The sequence below is a fragment of the Talaromyces amestolkiae genome (assembly GCF_001896365.1).
Source record: "Talaromyces amestolkiae strain CIB chromosome Unknown scaffold20.1, whole genome shotgun sequence".
Lineage (NCBI taxonomy): Eukaryota > Fungi > Ascomycota > Eurotiomycetes > Eurotiales > Trichocomaceae > Talaromyces > Talaromyces amestolkiae.
Window position 1 is genome coordinate 464,270 of NW_024468056.1, and position 15,434 is coordinate 479,703.

At 47.6% G+C, this 15,434-nt stretch overlaps 4 protein-coding genes across 4 annotated transcripts; 1 reads left to right on the forward strand and 3 right to left on the reverse strand.

Annotated features, from left to right (window-relative positions):
* Window positions 1–116: 116 nt before the first annotated feature.
* On the reverse strand, window positions 117–1,489 carry BHQ10_008719 (uncharacterized protein; the record flags this gene model as incomplete). The annotated part of the gene is made up of 3 exons (XM_040881555.1): window positions 117–932; window positions 982–1,219; window positions 1,323–1,489. The coding sequence occupies 3 exons, from the start codon at window positions 1,487–1,489 to the stop codon at window positions 117–119; spliced, it is 1,221 nt and encodes a 406-aa protein (XP_040737221.1).
* A 2,624-nt stretch (window positions 1,490–4,113) lies between these two features.
* On the forward strand, window positions 4,114–7,626 carry BHQ10_008720 (uncharacterized protein; the record flags this gene model as incomplete). The annotated part of the gene is made up of 1 exon (XM_040881557.1): window positions 4,114–7,626. One exon carries the CDS (start codon window positions 4,114–4,116, stop codon window positions 7,624–7,626), a length of 3,513 nt encoding a protein of 1,170 aa, XP_040737222.1.
* Window positions 7,627–8,080: 454 nt separating this feature from the next.
* BHQ10_008721 (uncharacterized protein) lies at window positions 8,081–9,868 on the reverse strand (the record flags this gene model as incomplete). Its single annotated transcript, XM_040881558.1, has 1 exon — window positions 8,081–9,868. The coding sequence occupies one exon, from the start codon at window positions 9,866–9,868 to the stop codon at window positions 8,081–8,083; it is 1,788 nt and encodes a 595-aa protein (XP_040737223.1).
* A 518-nt stretch (window positions 9,869–10,386) lies between these two features.
* BHQ10_008722 (uncharacterized protein) lies at window positions 10,387–15,259 on the reverse strand (the record flags this gene model as incomplete). Its single annotated transcript, XM_040881559.1, has 4 exons — window positions 10,387–10,672; window positions 10,729–11,011; window positions 12,618–14,344; window positions 14,463–15,259. 4 exons carry the CDS (start codon window positions 15,257–15,259, stop codon window positions 10,387–10,389), a joined length of 3,093 nt encoding a protein of 1,030 aa, XP_040737224.1.
* Window positions 15,260–15,434: the final 175 nt, after the last annotated feature.

Genomic DNA, 15,434 nt, shown 5'->3' on the forward strand with positions numbered 1-15,434 from the left:
TTCATTATTCATTTTGACAAACAATGACTTAGGAATAATCCTTGGAACCTCTTCTCCACATAATATCGGTAATATTATAAACGCGAACAACAATGCCTTTCCAAAATAATGAGTGATCAAATCCACGTAGGCGTAACCCTCTTCAAAAACTTCATAAACTTGAAAAACCCAACCGCCTGCTCAACGTTCCCTCTAGGATCAACCACTGTCTCCGGAAACGCAATCCCAGCACCATGCAAACCTGGTATCACATCTCCCTTCGCATCCAAAAACCCACCAAACCCAGAATCCCATTTCAAATCCTGTTTTCGAGAAACAATCGGCTGACCATTCCGACTAAGCTCCGGTAACGCATTCCGCTCATACCCAATCGCATACACCACATAAGTACATTCCGGCAAATGCTCACGATAGATATTCTCTTCTTTCACTCTATCGCTCGTGTCAACTTTCTCAATAAACCTTCCCGCAACCGAATTCGGTAGCTGCGAATCCTCGAGCTGCTCACGCGCAAATTGCGCTGCTTGTCCCTTTAGACCTGTATTATCGTACAGAATCCAGCCTCCGTCCATAAACTCGGCGTATTTGAGTGGGTTTCTGGTAAACCATTTGAGTCGCAGGGACGGGTGCGTAGTTTGGGCGAGATCCACTAGGTTCATGATTGCCAGGATTGCGCTGTGGGAGCCGCCTATGACGGCTATTGTGAGAGCCTCGTTGCGGGGAAGTATTTCAGCGAGAAGGCTAGGTTTGAGGACTGTGTCGAGGTTTAGCTCGTTTAGGTTTGTGGTTGATGATGTTCCTGCGGCTGATGGGTATGGTGAGGAGAGGGATTTTGGTGATGAGCCTGTGCAGAGGATCAGGCGGGGTGTTGAGACTTCGATGTTTGTGGAGGATGGATCTGTGGGTTTGATTCGCACTGTCCATCTTGATTTCTATACGACTTTAGCATATATATCTCCCATACCAAGTACGATAACCTACGTTATCTTCAAAATTGGCACTCATCACTTCCCCCCGAAACGGAGAAACTTGTTTCATCTTCAACAAGCCCGCCGTAAGATCTTTAATCATATCAGCCGCATAGTGCAGAGAGCACGTCTCGTCCTGATCCAATTTGTTCATGACCGAGAACGCATTCGGCGTCTTGGCGGTTTGTGCTATGTTGCGGAATGGTTGGACGCCTGTGGCGTATGAGCGGAAAAACGAGACTTTGGTGTTGCTATCGAGAAGTCAATATCAACTTTTTCATGAGTTGTTTCTGAATTCGGGTGATGATATTCGAGATGATAGACGGCGATCTACTTCAAAAATGGCAGGCATACCTGGGGACCTCGCGGTATTTACTATTTACGCGTCCTCCGTCGAATACAGGATCTATCCAAGCGATTCTGGTAAGACCTAATTCGAGAAGGTTTCCGAGCACTGCGACACCTGCAGGGCCAGCGCCGACTACCACGGCGGCGTAGTTGTGGGAGATGAGTCTGCTCATGATGATAACAGCTTTGAGATCAGGATTCGATCAACAGTCGTGTAAACAGCTCAGATAGAATGATGCAAAAGAAAAAAGGAACAAGGACCGTTCGTTTAAAAAGTTCAATTCGGATTCAATGCAATATTGCGGAATGAGGTAAAAAGGACAAGATTGACACGCTGTCGTCTTCAGCTCAGATGAACCGAACCGGCGAGATAACGTCGTGGTTCCTGTTCTTCTGGTGCGGGGACTCCCGATCCGCAAAAGAACGGCAACCTCGTGGTCACCGCTTTGGCAGCGACTCTCCACAACGTACCGCCAGATAAGAAAGAGTCACAAGCAATCTCTCGCACGAATCGGGTCCAGCACGTGTAGTACCAATTTGCCATCGTTATCCGCGGGCCGTGAATAGCCTTCACCGACAAGCATCCTGCCATATCATCCAATATCCATTTCCATTCTTCCTTCAGCCATGAACGTACTCGACCGTACGATTTCGACCATTTTTCTCGAACATCTTGATTTGCTCCTCCGTAGTCCTTCGGCGAGCCAAGAACGGCTATTCTGACGAGCTATCGGGGCCGAATTGCTTGTCTTCGCACTGCGTAAGCCCAGGTTAGTCGCTAGCACACCATAGCACACCATCGGCGTCTCTCATTGGCCAGAGGTCTCGGTATGAAAACTTTTGCTTCCATGCTGAGTCCTTAGAAGGATTGCTCAGCAGCGACATCAACCAACACATGGAAAACCGAACATGAGGCTCCTGGTAGCTGATAACAGCTGACAACCAGCAAAATTGTTTGTAAGAGTAAAAGCGATACTGTCGAGGGGCCTGCTGCTTCTTTATATCTGGCTATGTGCTCAGGAGGGATTAGCGCTGTCCTTAGCGCGGATGGCGTGCTTGCCCTTGTTGGTGCCTTGGTGCCTGAGTGCCTGGGTGCCTGGGTGCCTGGGTGCCTGGGTGCCTGGGTGCCTGGGTGCCTGGGTGCCTGGGTGCCTGGGTGCCTGAACGCCTGGACATGATGCCCCTCCGGTTCCGCCTCGCCAATTCCACGCGACAATTTACCATCGACATTAACTACGCAGCGAGCATTCCAACGTCATACTCAATTACAAAATGTCGTGACATCAAATTCCAGCTATCGAACACCAAAAACGTCATATCGGAAAATCTCGGACTCTATAGCATGTGCTACGTCTACACATCGGCCCGCTTCTTTCGCAAACAATGATGTGATTCTCCTGCATCTTTGAGGCTCCTCTGTCGGTCAAGCATCGTCAATTAATATATCTACGAGAGCTTAACGACGCTTGTGTTATGATACGTATGATAAAACCACGACAATCAGAGTTCTGGCTGACAGCTGGGCGCATCTAGTCGGTCTAGAGATCTTGCACAGCCTCAATTCCATTGAAATGCGCCTCACGCACAAGCCACCTTGACGAGGCAGAACGGCCTGAGGCTGCGATTACTAGTATCTATCGCGACTCCAACGTCACCTTTTCACTACGTAGTATAAGCCAAACGATCTAGCAATGTACAAAACGGAGTCCCGATTCATGGATTACCCTATCATGTCGCGCCAAAAGCGAGTTTTCAGCTCTGCTTGGTTCTGAGTCCCTGACGGAAGGGCACATACGCAGTTCGGCCAGTGACGAGATCTGCCGGACGTAGTTACTACACTGGCAACAATCTGTAGAGCAAGGCACACTGCAATTGAGACCATGCTACGTAGTCGTCTGCTTGATATGATATGATATGTTAGGATAGGAGACATACGAGGCGTTCAGGTTATCTCCATGAGCGGCAACACGCCCGCGTTGATTGGGCCAACGGGCACACCCGCAGCCAGACCAAACAAATCGCAACAGCAAGAGAGGGAAAGTAGCCGCCGGAGCCTCATCTCACTCACTCACGGCAGGAACCTACCTCCCCGCTTCCATTCCTTCCCTCCGAACCAAACCCCATTACAACTTCCATCCTCAACTCATTCTTCCCTCGGCCAGACTCAACCTCGCAGGCTCAGCTCCTTGCTTTTGCATATCGTTGCTTTTTTTTTTCCTATTACGTCGGTTGTCTACTGCGTGTCAATTGACTCTTTCCTTATCTGTTACTTCTTTCTACTGCTCTCATCTTATCTACTCCTAGCTTTCTTACCCCAGCCTTATATAAGACGACCACCGCCACACATCAGCTCAGCCTCTTTCTCTCGTCGTGACTTGATTATTGCATTGACACATACCTCCTTGATTGTACTGCATACGTCTCTTGTTGTATTGTTGTCATACGTACCTGTGCTTATATTGCACTGCTTTTCTCCTTTTCGCCTTTTCACTTTCTTACACTTCGGAGTATTTGCTCGCGTCAAGTACTCCCACCCTTACATATACAACACCGGCGACTGGAGATTATTTCCCGTGCAACCTGTTTACGTGGGCATGCCCTGACAATTCGATTGTTGAGTGGGTGTACTCCTACTTTGTTTTGCACAGCCTGCCTCCGAATACGGCGAATAACAGCCCACTTGTGCCTGCTCTTGGTATCCACTACTAGATTCAACTGATCTAGAGTACGAGCGGTTACTTGCAGACAGTAATCAAGAGAAGGCGCCTATCCAGCCTTTTCTTATATACTCCGAGTCATGGCTACTCATGACCAGCTCAATCCACGTTCGGCTTTCAACCAACAAGCCCTTGAAGATCCGTATCTTTCAGGTCCTTCCGATCTAGAAGAGTTTGGCTTTGGACAGCATACACCAAGTGCTTCCTCTGCTGGTCCACCGAGTCGCTTATCGTCGTTATCACCTGCTGACCAGAAAGTTTCGACCGATACGTCAATGCATAACTTTGAGTTCGATGATGCGCCATTCGACGACTCCGGGTTCATTGACTTCAATGAGCCGGGATCTACTGACCCTCTCTTTCCAGGCGAGACTAGTCAGTTTTCGACTTTTCCGAATGCGGATACTTATATACACACGAAGAACGAGTACCAAGAGCTTGAAGACCAGAAGCCAACACAGGTGTTGAATCATACCTTGGGCGGTAATTCCAATCCTGCTGATGCGACTAAACAGCGCCAACCACAGCCTTCTAGATTAGCCATACCGAATACTTACAGCAATGATGTCTCTCAAGGCCACAATCGGACAAGGTCAGCACCATCACTTAGTCCTATAGTGAGGATATCGCAGGTCCACCGTGGCGACTCCCCCACAAGAGACAACGACGAATGGAATCCGCGGAAGAACAAGCGCTCGTCGGCCCATTTGTCTCCCACAGGTGGCTCGACAGATGACAGTGACGATCAAAACGAGCAGATTGGTGATGGTGAACGAGTTTCGCGTTCTCGAGCCGAAGATGGGTCGTGGATTCCGGATTCATCAACTGGTCAGGCAGGTGTCGAGCCCTACGCTCGAAATGATGACTTCGGTCCTAGCCCAAAGGATTTGGAGGAGCAACGTCAACTGGATGAAAAAAAGGTCGATATCCAGATTTGGTCCGCTTCAGTATCTGTTGCGAATAGTGAAACAGGCGATACTAGCCCTTGGGAACTGCCTCGAGGCAGAACCCGAGCTGTCAGTGCTGTCGAAACACGCCATGACTACTTCAACCTAATAAGGCCTGACGACTCCCGCATTCCAGGTCCTGGTCGAGTGATACACGAACTTGATCCAGGAAGCGACTTTGAAACTGCCTCTAATATATCTCATACGGATTCACATGACGGATTGCCCACTCTCGACTACACTCCGGAAGAGAATCAGCTTGCTCAACAGCTCAACCGGTCGTATCCATGGAAGGACGAACCTCGATATGCATTTCCACTCGCGATACGGACCCAACCGGAGTCCTCGCGGTCGGCTATGCAATTATATGAGGAAATGACCAAAGAGATGGATAAGGCTTCTCGTGTTGGTACCTGGGGTTCACGAAGACTCAATGACGCCGAAGTCGACAGTCTCTTGAAATCAGATAGCTTTTTCAAACATCTCTCTTTGAATACGGCAGCTATCCGCAAACTTTTACCAAAGAGAAGTAGTAATTCCTTGAAAGCTAAAAAACATCATTCTCAACCACCAAGCTTTGAATCAGAGTCATCCGATCCCCCTCAGAAGAAGGAGTCAGGTCTTGCTGCTAGACTTTCTCGCCGGCCAAGTTTAAATCGTCCCAAATCTTCCACTCATATAATGGCCGCTGCTATTGCTGGGTCAATGGCTGCTAGTATCGGAAGCCACAACTCGCTTTCAGCCAGGTCGCCAGTAAGTCCTAACGGAGGAACGCTTAGTCCGGTCGTACCTTGGAACAATAGATCGAGAAGTAAGAGTGAAGGCTCGGGGCCTTCACCACTGATCAAACCATTGACCATACCGAAAGTTGAGCAACGGCAGGGAGTACAACAAAAATCCTCCCCTCTCGTTGAGTCTCGAGCATCCGTAGGACTGGATGTTGATGATGATGACGATGATGACTCGTCTGATGATAAGGGCATATTCATGGATCTAGCGCCGTCTTCACAACAGATTGTACCGACGTTGGAAGGCTTCAAACGACAGATTTCTCTCTTAGATCCACGACTCGAGCCTGCTCTACTTCAGCGTTTTGCCACTGAACAGTTACGTCGTTACAAGAAATTAGTTGACGAGCAGAATAGGCATGCTGGATTAGTCCAGTCTGGACGCTGCGATGCCAAAGAGCGATGTTTTGCGTCTGGTGGTCGTGCCAAGCTACTTCCTCCCCGAGCCAATGCCAAAGATCCTAGCGCTACTTACTGCCAGTTCCAAATTCCAGGTCATGAAAACAGCGATGATGACGATGAGTTTGACGAGGAGAATAACCAATCTCTTGAAAATTCTATTATACCCGCCGTGTTTGCTGACGGTATCCGGATGCCTCCTGTCAAGCGGCTGCCTGCGGAATTTGAATGCTCGCTGTGTTTCAAGGTTAAGAAATTCCAGAAGCCATCTGATTGGACAAAGCACATCTATGAGGATATCTATCCGTTTACTTGCACATTCCCCGACTGTGTTGGTGAGCCAAAGTCGTTCAAGCGCAAGGCTGACTGGGTACGTCATGAAACTGAGCGTCACCGACATCTAGAGTGGTGGGCATGCAACATGCCAAATTGTGATCACAAGTGCTTCCGAAAGAACAATTTTGTGCAGCACTTGGTTCGAGAACACAGGAAACCCGACCCCACGGCGAAGAAGAGTAGAGGATCCTCGGCAAGTGGCGCCAATGCTGCTGCACATGAGAGAGAAATCGCCAAGCTGTGGAAGTTGGTAGAAGAGTGTCACCACGAGACACAAAAGAAGCCTGAGGAAGAGCCATGTCGATTCTGTGGCAATGTTTGCAAGGACTGGAGAAAGTTAATGGTGCATCTAGCGCGACATATGGAACGGATTGCATTGCCCGTCTTGCGTCTTGCCGAAGAGCATGCTTCATCGACAAATAGAGCGACGAATTTATATGAAACTACAGCCGCACCAGCACCCTCGATATCAGTATATAGCTCTGCCGAACCAAGTTTGACTCTAAACACGAATATCATGACCGGACTGGGCGAGCCCAATATGTCTGACATCAGCAGTCCCATGCAACCAATGATGATGCCATACGATCATCAACAGAGATCACACATGTTGTCTCCCACAATAAGCATGGACATGTCCCCATCAGGCACAACCTATCCACCAGCATCCGCGTCATCTTACCTACAACCCCACTATACACCAGTTCACCGAAACTCGATGTCCTATCCCCCAGCACCCAACGCGAATACAATGGCATTAAGACAACCAACCACCATGACAACCGCTAGCAGCAGCAACGTCGGGCCAGCCATCTACCAGCAACAGCTACACATCTCAACAATAGGCCTCGACGTGCAAGAACCGCTCTATCAATCCCCGCAAGACACATGTTTCAATCCAGATGACTATCTCCCCGCATCAACGACATCCGCTACTATCGGAGGCTACACATCAGCGCCCATGGTCAATTACACAATGACAACATCACCGGAAGCAGTGTCTAACGGTATGATTGCGGGTAACAACAATGCAGCCTATATGTCAAGATCGGCAGCGATGACAGCGGCGCAGATGCAGGATAACAGCCATACGTATCCGCCGACTACGTATCACTATCAGTAGATGTAACTGTGGATTAACGCTAGGATTGTGGTGTTTGTAATCTCTTAAATCTCGATACCCTTGGGCTATTTTCAATCAATGCTCGTTTTTATTGCTTTTTCTGGTCCTCGCTGTCTGGCCTGGTTTTGGGATTTTCCATTTCTTGTTCTTCAATCATCGAGCGTCGCATTTTGTTGTTCTAGTCAGTGTATAAAACTATAAACATTGCTTACGATGAGACGACCTTTAGAACCGATCTGTTGTCATACGTAGGTATAGTCTAGAGTTGCCTCAACAGCGACCCTGAAGTAGTTCATGTTATATAGTAAGCGAGGTGATTGTTCATTATCATGCACTATAACACGAGGTTGAATGTGCCCTAAACGATGACTTGAGACCTCAATCGTCGCAGCTGAATAACTCTTTATAGTCTAACGAAGCATTCGATTCCATTACTCCAATCAGTAACAGATGTTCAAATGATATTCTCACTCCCAAAAGCTTTCAGAGGCACTATCGGCCATCCAACTTTCTCAATCTCAAAGTCTGCCTGCCACTTATTGGCGACTCTATCGTATATCGTCTTGTCCCGTTCATAGTCGAGCTCTTCCCAAAGCTTCAATCGTAGAAGAGTAGGGTAGGATCTGCGCTTGTATTGGCCACTCCCGTTACCATCATAATCATCTGATTGCGAGTCAGAAAATTCTTCTTCTCTGTCAGCGTCCCAGTCAATATGGCCAGGTCTCTCTTCTCTGATAGGGATTTCCTCAATACTGCCGGCTCGTACTTTTTCTTGATATCTCCTCTCCAATTCGAAACCACGAATATCATCGACGCACGGCACTGCTCGAATTTTGGGGAATACTCTGCGCCACTCCATTGCGAGAACTGGGAAGTCAGGCCCTTCCATTAAATTTTTGCTATTTTCAAATAATATTTCCAAGATTTCCAGAATCTCTAATCTCTTGAACGCGTCATTGTTTTGTAGCTGCGCGAGGGAGGTGAATATTCGACCGCAACGCAATCTGAGCACAGTCAGATTGGGGCAGTTGACTGCTAGCTCCTGAATCGCATCACCGATCAACTCAATACTCCAATCGAGGTTGAGATACTCTATATGTGGCAGGATCCGCAGCAGGGAAAGCAAAACATTATTGTCCGGGGTCTCATAATAGTCGGATGCATACGCGCTTCTCACGCTCAGCCGTCGTAGTAGCGGGCAGCTATGCGCGATCTTGAAGATGATTTCCTGGGTATCAAACCGACGGAGCCAGATATCAAGGACCCGCAGGTTTTTACAAGTGGCAATTCCTGCTATGGAATATAGATTGTCGTCGGTATGGTAGGTGTTGTCATCGTTGAGGCTGAGAATCTCGAGTTTTTTAAACTTCACGATTTCGTTTAGTCGGTTTTGGTCAACGTGCCCGAGATACAATGCTCTTAGGTCTGGCCATGCCTTGGCCCATCCATCCGCGCTTGCGATCATTCCTCGATTTTCGTTGCGCTTAAGGTTGGTCTTTAGTGCCAATGCTTTGAGATTATGATGTGTTTTGAGACTGGTTAGGAGCTTCATAATATCAGATGAAAGTAGTGGGTTTGACTTCCAGTCCTCAAAGTGGAAAAATTCCAGATCACAGCATGCAACCATGTCGTAGAGATAGTGTCCTATCAGACCCCCGCCACAATGGTAGAGTGTGAGAGCTTTAAGATGTGAGAGTCTCCCCTTCAATAGCTCCTGATTGCTTGATTGGTCCAAGGTGCCAATGCAACCAGCTACCACCCACGAGCAGTAATCGACATTAACAGCTAGAAATTCAAGACTCGGAGAAATCACAGGGCTCCAACTCTGGTTTGCAATCATAAACGGAATCGTAAGACTACGAAGCCCGCTCCCACCCTCCGGCTGCAGAAGCGCTTCGGCATATCGACGATGCCGCAACGCGCGACACGACTCCCCAGAAACAATAGTCGCGAACCCCGATTCAGCGTCCCGGGTCAAGGGTTTCTCTGGATGCAGCAGCAGGTGTTTCACAAAGCCCATATTCCGCACAAAGCGTTCTCGTGATGCCACGAAGAGGCAGTTGAGGGACCCAATGTCGGGCGTGCGGTATCGCATGTCATTCAATGTTCCTTTGTAAAGTCGCTTCAATGCGCGAATGTTCCATATTTTGTTGACGCAGGCGCAGTTCAGAAGGTCGGGGACTGTGTCGATATGGTCCATGACCGTCTCAATGACCTCGGGCAGCAGGAGTGGATTCGTCATTTTCGCCTACAGGAGAGATGGTTCTGAGCAATACAGGAAATGGTAGCGATGTTTCTGATGATGACAAGGTATGTGACTAATTAGGCACCAGTGCCAAGTGCCAGCGCCATGTAACCCTGGCCCTAGGGTTGGCGATATTGTTTAACCATCTCTTGGAATAACCAAGCTAAAAAGATGTCTTGTTAATAAACTCACAATGAACTCGCTTATCTGATCCAACAGATAGCGCCTTTTTAGATTTCTGCACCAATCGGAAAGCAAAATATTTGATTCAGGGCAGAACTCACGCATCTACTCAAAACTCAAGTAGCTATTGGGCGTTATTAATTCAAGATATGTGCAGACGGTTCTAAGATGGTAAAGTAACTCCACAATAAAATCCTCCCAGTTAAGCATGGAGGTTTCTCTTTCCTTGATGGTGCACAGTCTATGATGTCCAAAACGCTCCTCCAGATTTGAACCCGGTGCAAAAAATACCCGTCAATAAGAGGATTTTATCCTGTCATCTTTTCTAACACCTAAGCCGAAGCATTCTTGCTGCGCTCGTATGCTCTCTTGGCCTCTTCAAACGCAGCCCTAGTCTCCGGATAGATATGAGACATTTCCAGAGACTGTTCCGTGTAACCACATTTGGCATAAAAGCCCGCATTCGCTAAGGAGCAATTGAGAATGCTTTGATAACAACCCACGTTGACGGCAATGCTATCCAATGTCTTGATTAGCTTCTGGCCAAAGTGTTTGCCTTGATGATCCTTTGTGATTGAGATATCCTCAATATGACCGCTGATTCCGAGGTTGTGAATACTATGCGATCAATTGTTAGAACACTGCTCTAGAAGGACGAAAGATGAAGGACGAACAATTTCCTCTCCACGACTACTGTGCCCGTACCGACAATGCGGTCCGTTGCGTCTTCCACAATGACAACGCAGTAATACCACCCCTGTCCATGGTTTTTGTGCCAATCAAATCGGTCAAGATACTGAGCTTCAGAGATCTCTCCGGTAAAAGTGAGAGCTTGGAGACATTGGAAAAAACCTCGCTTGTAGTCGTCGCGAGCGAGGGGCCGGATGGTGTACCCTGCGGGGTAGTCTGCCTTGATTTCCGCCGAAATGAGGGAGGCTTCGAAGATGAAGTCTAATTCTGCCATAATGGGCGCGCAGTCAAGCCAATGATTGACCAAGCGCAAAGGATTTCTCGGTACAGATAGATGACTATCAGCAACTGGAGATTGATAATGTCAACTTCCAGCGAAGTCGGCAAACAGCGGGTACTGCCGGCAATTATGCCGAACCCCATACTATGCCGCGCGTCTCCATTACTAGACGCGATGAATATCAAATAGCAAATAATCGATACAGGACGCTATTACATTATTACAGATAGATTGCTACCTATGAGTATCGACATCACCGAAATGGTCGTTCCGAGACGCGACAACACAGCTTAGGCTTAATTGCCTTACCCAGTTTGAATGTTCCGTTCCCACTCGATACTTTTATAGGCCTCGCTGAGGCACCAGTCAATTGCTTGATGACTAATTTCCATCTTTGGCTGTTCATCAAATGCTCGAACTCCTTCGTATGGTGACTTGAATAACACCATCATCGCTTCATGAGCTCTCACTCCTTTCTCTGGTCATATCGTTCCTCGCCATGATCGATTTCAATCAGCATCATATCACTCTTTCTCGACGCCATGGATGAAATCCTTATAGCATGAAAATCATTCCACATCGACCAGATTACGGACTAGACAGGTTTGTTCAATTCTTGATATACTCCTATCAAGTTCCTAAATGCGGGATGTACTTCTTCAACTCCTAGGTGGTGTTTTCAAGCTCGGTGATGATTGAATGGCTTGAAAATCTTCTTTTGAAGTTGATATCCTACTTGTAACAGCATGCTGAGAAGCTTTTGTTGTTTTTGTTTATCGATCAATCAATCTATGGATTTGCCTAGTGCCCTAAGACGGCTGATGGTCACCATGCTAATAGACATATATGTTACTAGGTCGTAAAATAATCTATCATGAGTACTCCGAAAGAAGTTCACACCAGGTGGTTCGTTTTCTAGTTCAGAGAAAGAATATGCAAACTCCGAATTACTGTTAGAGGTCAGGCCTTTCCAGAAGAAGAGCACCCTGTCTCATAAATCTGACATCTTACACTTCCCCCCCTTTGCACCAAAAGCTCCGGAAGTAGGATGGTTAATTCATAATTGCTCAAAGCCCTGTCAAGAAAATTTGGGAATATCAGAACCGTCGATGTTGCTGATTGCCTTGTATATTTGCATTGATTCACTGAAAATCGCACCAGCACAGAAGTAGTACGAAAATGAAGTGTGCTTAATGGTCTCAATAAAAATGGGAATCATATGACCATTTTCTCTCACTCAAATCACCATTGACCTCATGAATCATATTTGATACGAAATAAAATAAGTGACATTTTAATGATTTCAACTGATGAGAATCACTGTCTTCATCGGTTTACTACTGCACGCTCTATCCACCTCGATCTCGACACAAGACCAACACACCCTTTGATTCATAATGACAACACGATAGCCCTTGGCAAAACAGATTGCTGTGGCTGCTAAGCGTGCTTGCCAGTTCCCCCACGCCCTGACAATGCCGATACCGCCACACTCGCAAAGCATTTCAGCAAATCGATCAACGGATATCAATTTCGGGGCACTACTATCCGTTCTCACGTCTGGACAGGGCGAGATCCTAGTAATCGATGTACTTTCTAGAGCTTTCAGAACATCTAGATCAGCCACCCATTGTCCCGAGTCATAGACAGAAACCAAAGTTTCGAGAAAGTAGGCTTCAATATCTACTCCTCCTGAAAATCCCACATTGAGAGGGAAAATAGCTTCTGTGAAGGAGAGCTGCAACGACGTAGAAGAAAAATTGTTCTGTAGCTGTCCATCAAAATCAGCGTGGTCGATTAGCTGCCAATCATTCAAGGCATCGTAAGCTTTTATCATTGGGTCCCTTGGTGGAACGAGGAATGCTATACCAGCACGACCAATATTTCCGGTCAAGCGCTGAATGCGAAATAGCTGCAAGTCGTCAACCGGGTCACGGAGCAAACTCGATGGCACATACAAGGAATCTCCAGAAGACAAAGCCGTCACACTTTCGAGCGTTCCGGGATCCAGGTTAAATCTGCCGGTTTCCATCATGGCAATGCATGCAAAACTGGCTGCGTAGTCCAACTCAATAGGACCTATTTGTTGACTTATCACCTCGGGTTGGCCAGTGGAGGTTTCTTGGTGACTTTCCCAATTTGCAGTTAAAAGCCAGTGTGCGCTGGCCAGGTTTAGTTTCACCGATCTAACGTCGACAGTAGCTGACTGTGAGCTCTCAAATAATGTCATAATTGTTGAAATGCCACGTAAAATCACTAGGCTAGGGTCTAGGAGTGAGAGCTCTTTCGACAGAAGTTTAGCAAATTCCTCAAAAGAGACAATAGATGGACTGAAAATTTTCCGCTTGATATCGGTGGTGAAATTGACATTGAATTCAAAATCCGCCTCTGCATCCTTGATAGTTTTGTCGTCTATGGCCTCGAGAGCTACTTTTGCAAACTGGTAATCATACGAGCTTTCTACTCGCAGTTGAAGTCGCCTAAGCAGCTGGCAGCTCTCATCTCCCTGTACAGTAACATACCATCCTGCCATACTCTCGGGGTTTAACACGTGTGTACAACTGGCGTTCTCATACCCCCGTAACGATTCTACAGATTCAACGCTTTCCCCTAACAAGAGCAACTGCGTCTCACGCGCTTCCATCACGTTTTTGATGGTCTGCTCTTCCGCGTTTTGTGGCGAAACCTCAACCAAAGTATCATTGTGATGATCATCACTCGAGACTAACACATGATGTTCAGCCCATGGATCGTCGGCAAATAGATCTTCGTCAATAATTAGAGAAATATTATCTTCCACTTGCTCGGCTTCGTCCGATCGCTCTTCACGAGCTGCCGGGCGTTTCCGTATCCATCGCGTATGATTCTTTTTGCTTTCTCCAGAAAGCAACCGCTTTACCTGCGGGACGGCCGTTGCATACTCATATTCCTCTGTTGAGTTCGTATCATAAGCATATTTATAACGAATGAGAAAATCAGAGCTCTTGATAGGCTTGACAATCTCCCGAAAGCACTCAATTTTGTGTTCCAGACTCTTGGCAGTGCGTAAGAAATTATTCAGAGTAAAAAAATTGAAAAAGGGTTCCGAACCACGGAACATAGGGCAGTGGGTTTCGCCCAACTTCCATAGTTTTTCCAGTACCTTCTTCTCAGGCACCATCGTTCCAGGGTTGTGTGTATGCTGCGGTCCATGCCAGGAGCAGTTGATTAATACTAATTCGGGTTCCTTCGCCGCTGTGGAGGCTCCGTTTGAGGGGTACTGGGAGTCCATAATGTCGCAGATAACGCAGAGGTAGTGACCAGTAAATCCCTTCGCCGTGCTCCCTAGTCAGACCAACTGTCAAGATTCCTCGCCCCTTGAAAAGTGAGTCTTTTTGCTTGACATCCTTTTCCTCCGACCCTAGAACAATCATATCTGGATACAGGTGCCATGCGCACAGTCCCAGAATAATGGCCCCGTCCCGAGCCTCCTGTGGGTGTCCGACCAGAAGCCTCTCCATTTGCTGAAGCGATGACTTCCACGCCTCTATAATACTTTCATACGTGTCTGCTTTGTAATTGACGGGTAGAGCGATATTATCCAATATCAATCGAACCTGCGTCTGCTGAAGTGCCATTGCTGAGTCGGCCACACGCAGCCATGCCCGGGCACTGGCATCCCAGTCCGCGAGTTCATTTCGTTGGAAACTCTCACGCGATACCATTTCGAGCGCCGGGTCACCCATTTCCTCATTCTCGGAATTGATCTCCCGCTTTCGTCGCGTAATTAATTCCATCCAAAGCGAGACGGCCTCGGTCGCATCCCATATCCGAGCCAGCAAACAAGCGAGGAGATGGCAGGCGATTGCATGTTTTCCTGATGTAGCGGCTGCCCACATGGAAGTCGCATCCGCACCCACGACATCGGCAAAGAAACCATGCAAGGCACCCCCTTGATTCTGGGCTACAGTCGAGTTGAATATAGAAGATGCTCGAGTCCCGTACGCCTTGACAAGTTCCGGTGTTGGAGGTACTACGTCTCGAAATAAAGCCCCCAGCTTCCGGGCTAAGACATGAGACGGGCCAGCTTCTGCATTGTTGCGTCGCTGGGCAGATAATTGGCTGCCCACGTCAGCGAACTCGCGCGGACTTTCGACTTTGACCAAGGTGAAGTCGAAGTTCAAATTAGCAAGAGCAACACTGGGCTCAAGGGTGCCGTTAATAAGGGCTCCTGTGATCCTCCCGATTGAGGCCATATTCTGAGGCTTGACCGTAATCAATTTACGAAATTCACTGAATTCGAGAATATCTTGTGTTGTGTGTCCTGCGCTTTTTAAATTGATGTTTCGCTACAGCCTCGTCAAGCATATCAGCCTTGCGCTACTTAGTGCTGCGCGTGACTAAAACCACTGTCCGACCCAACCAGGTTAT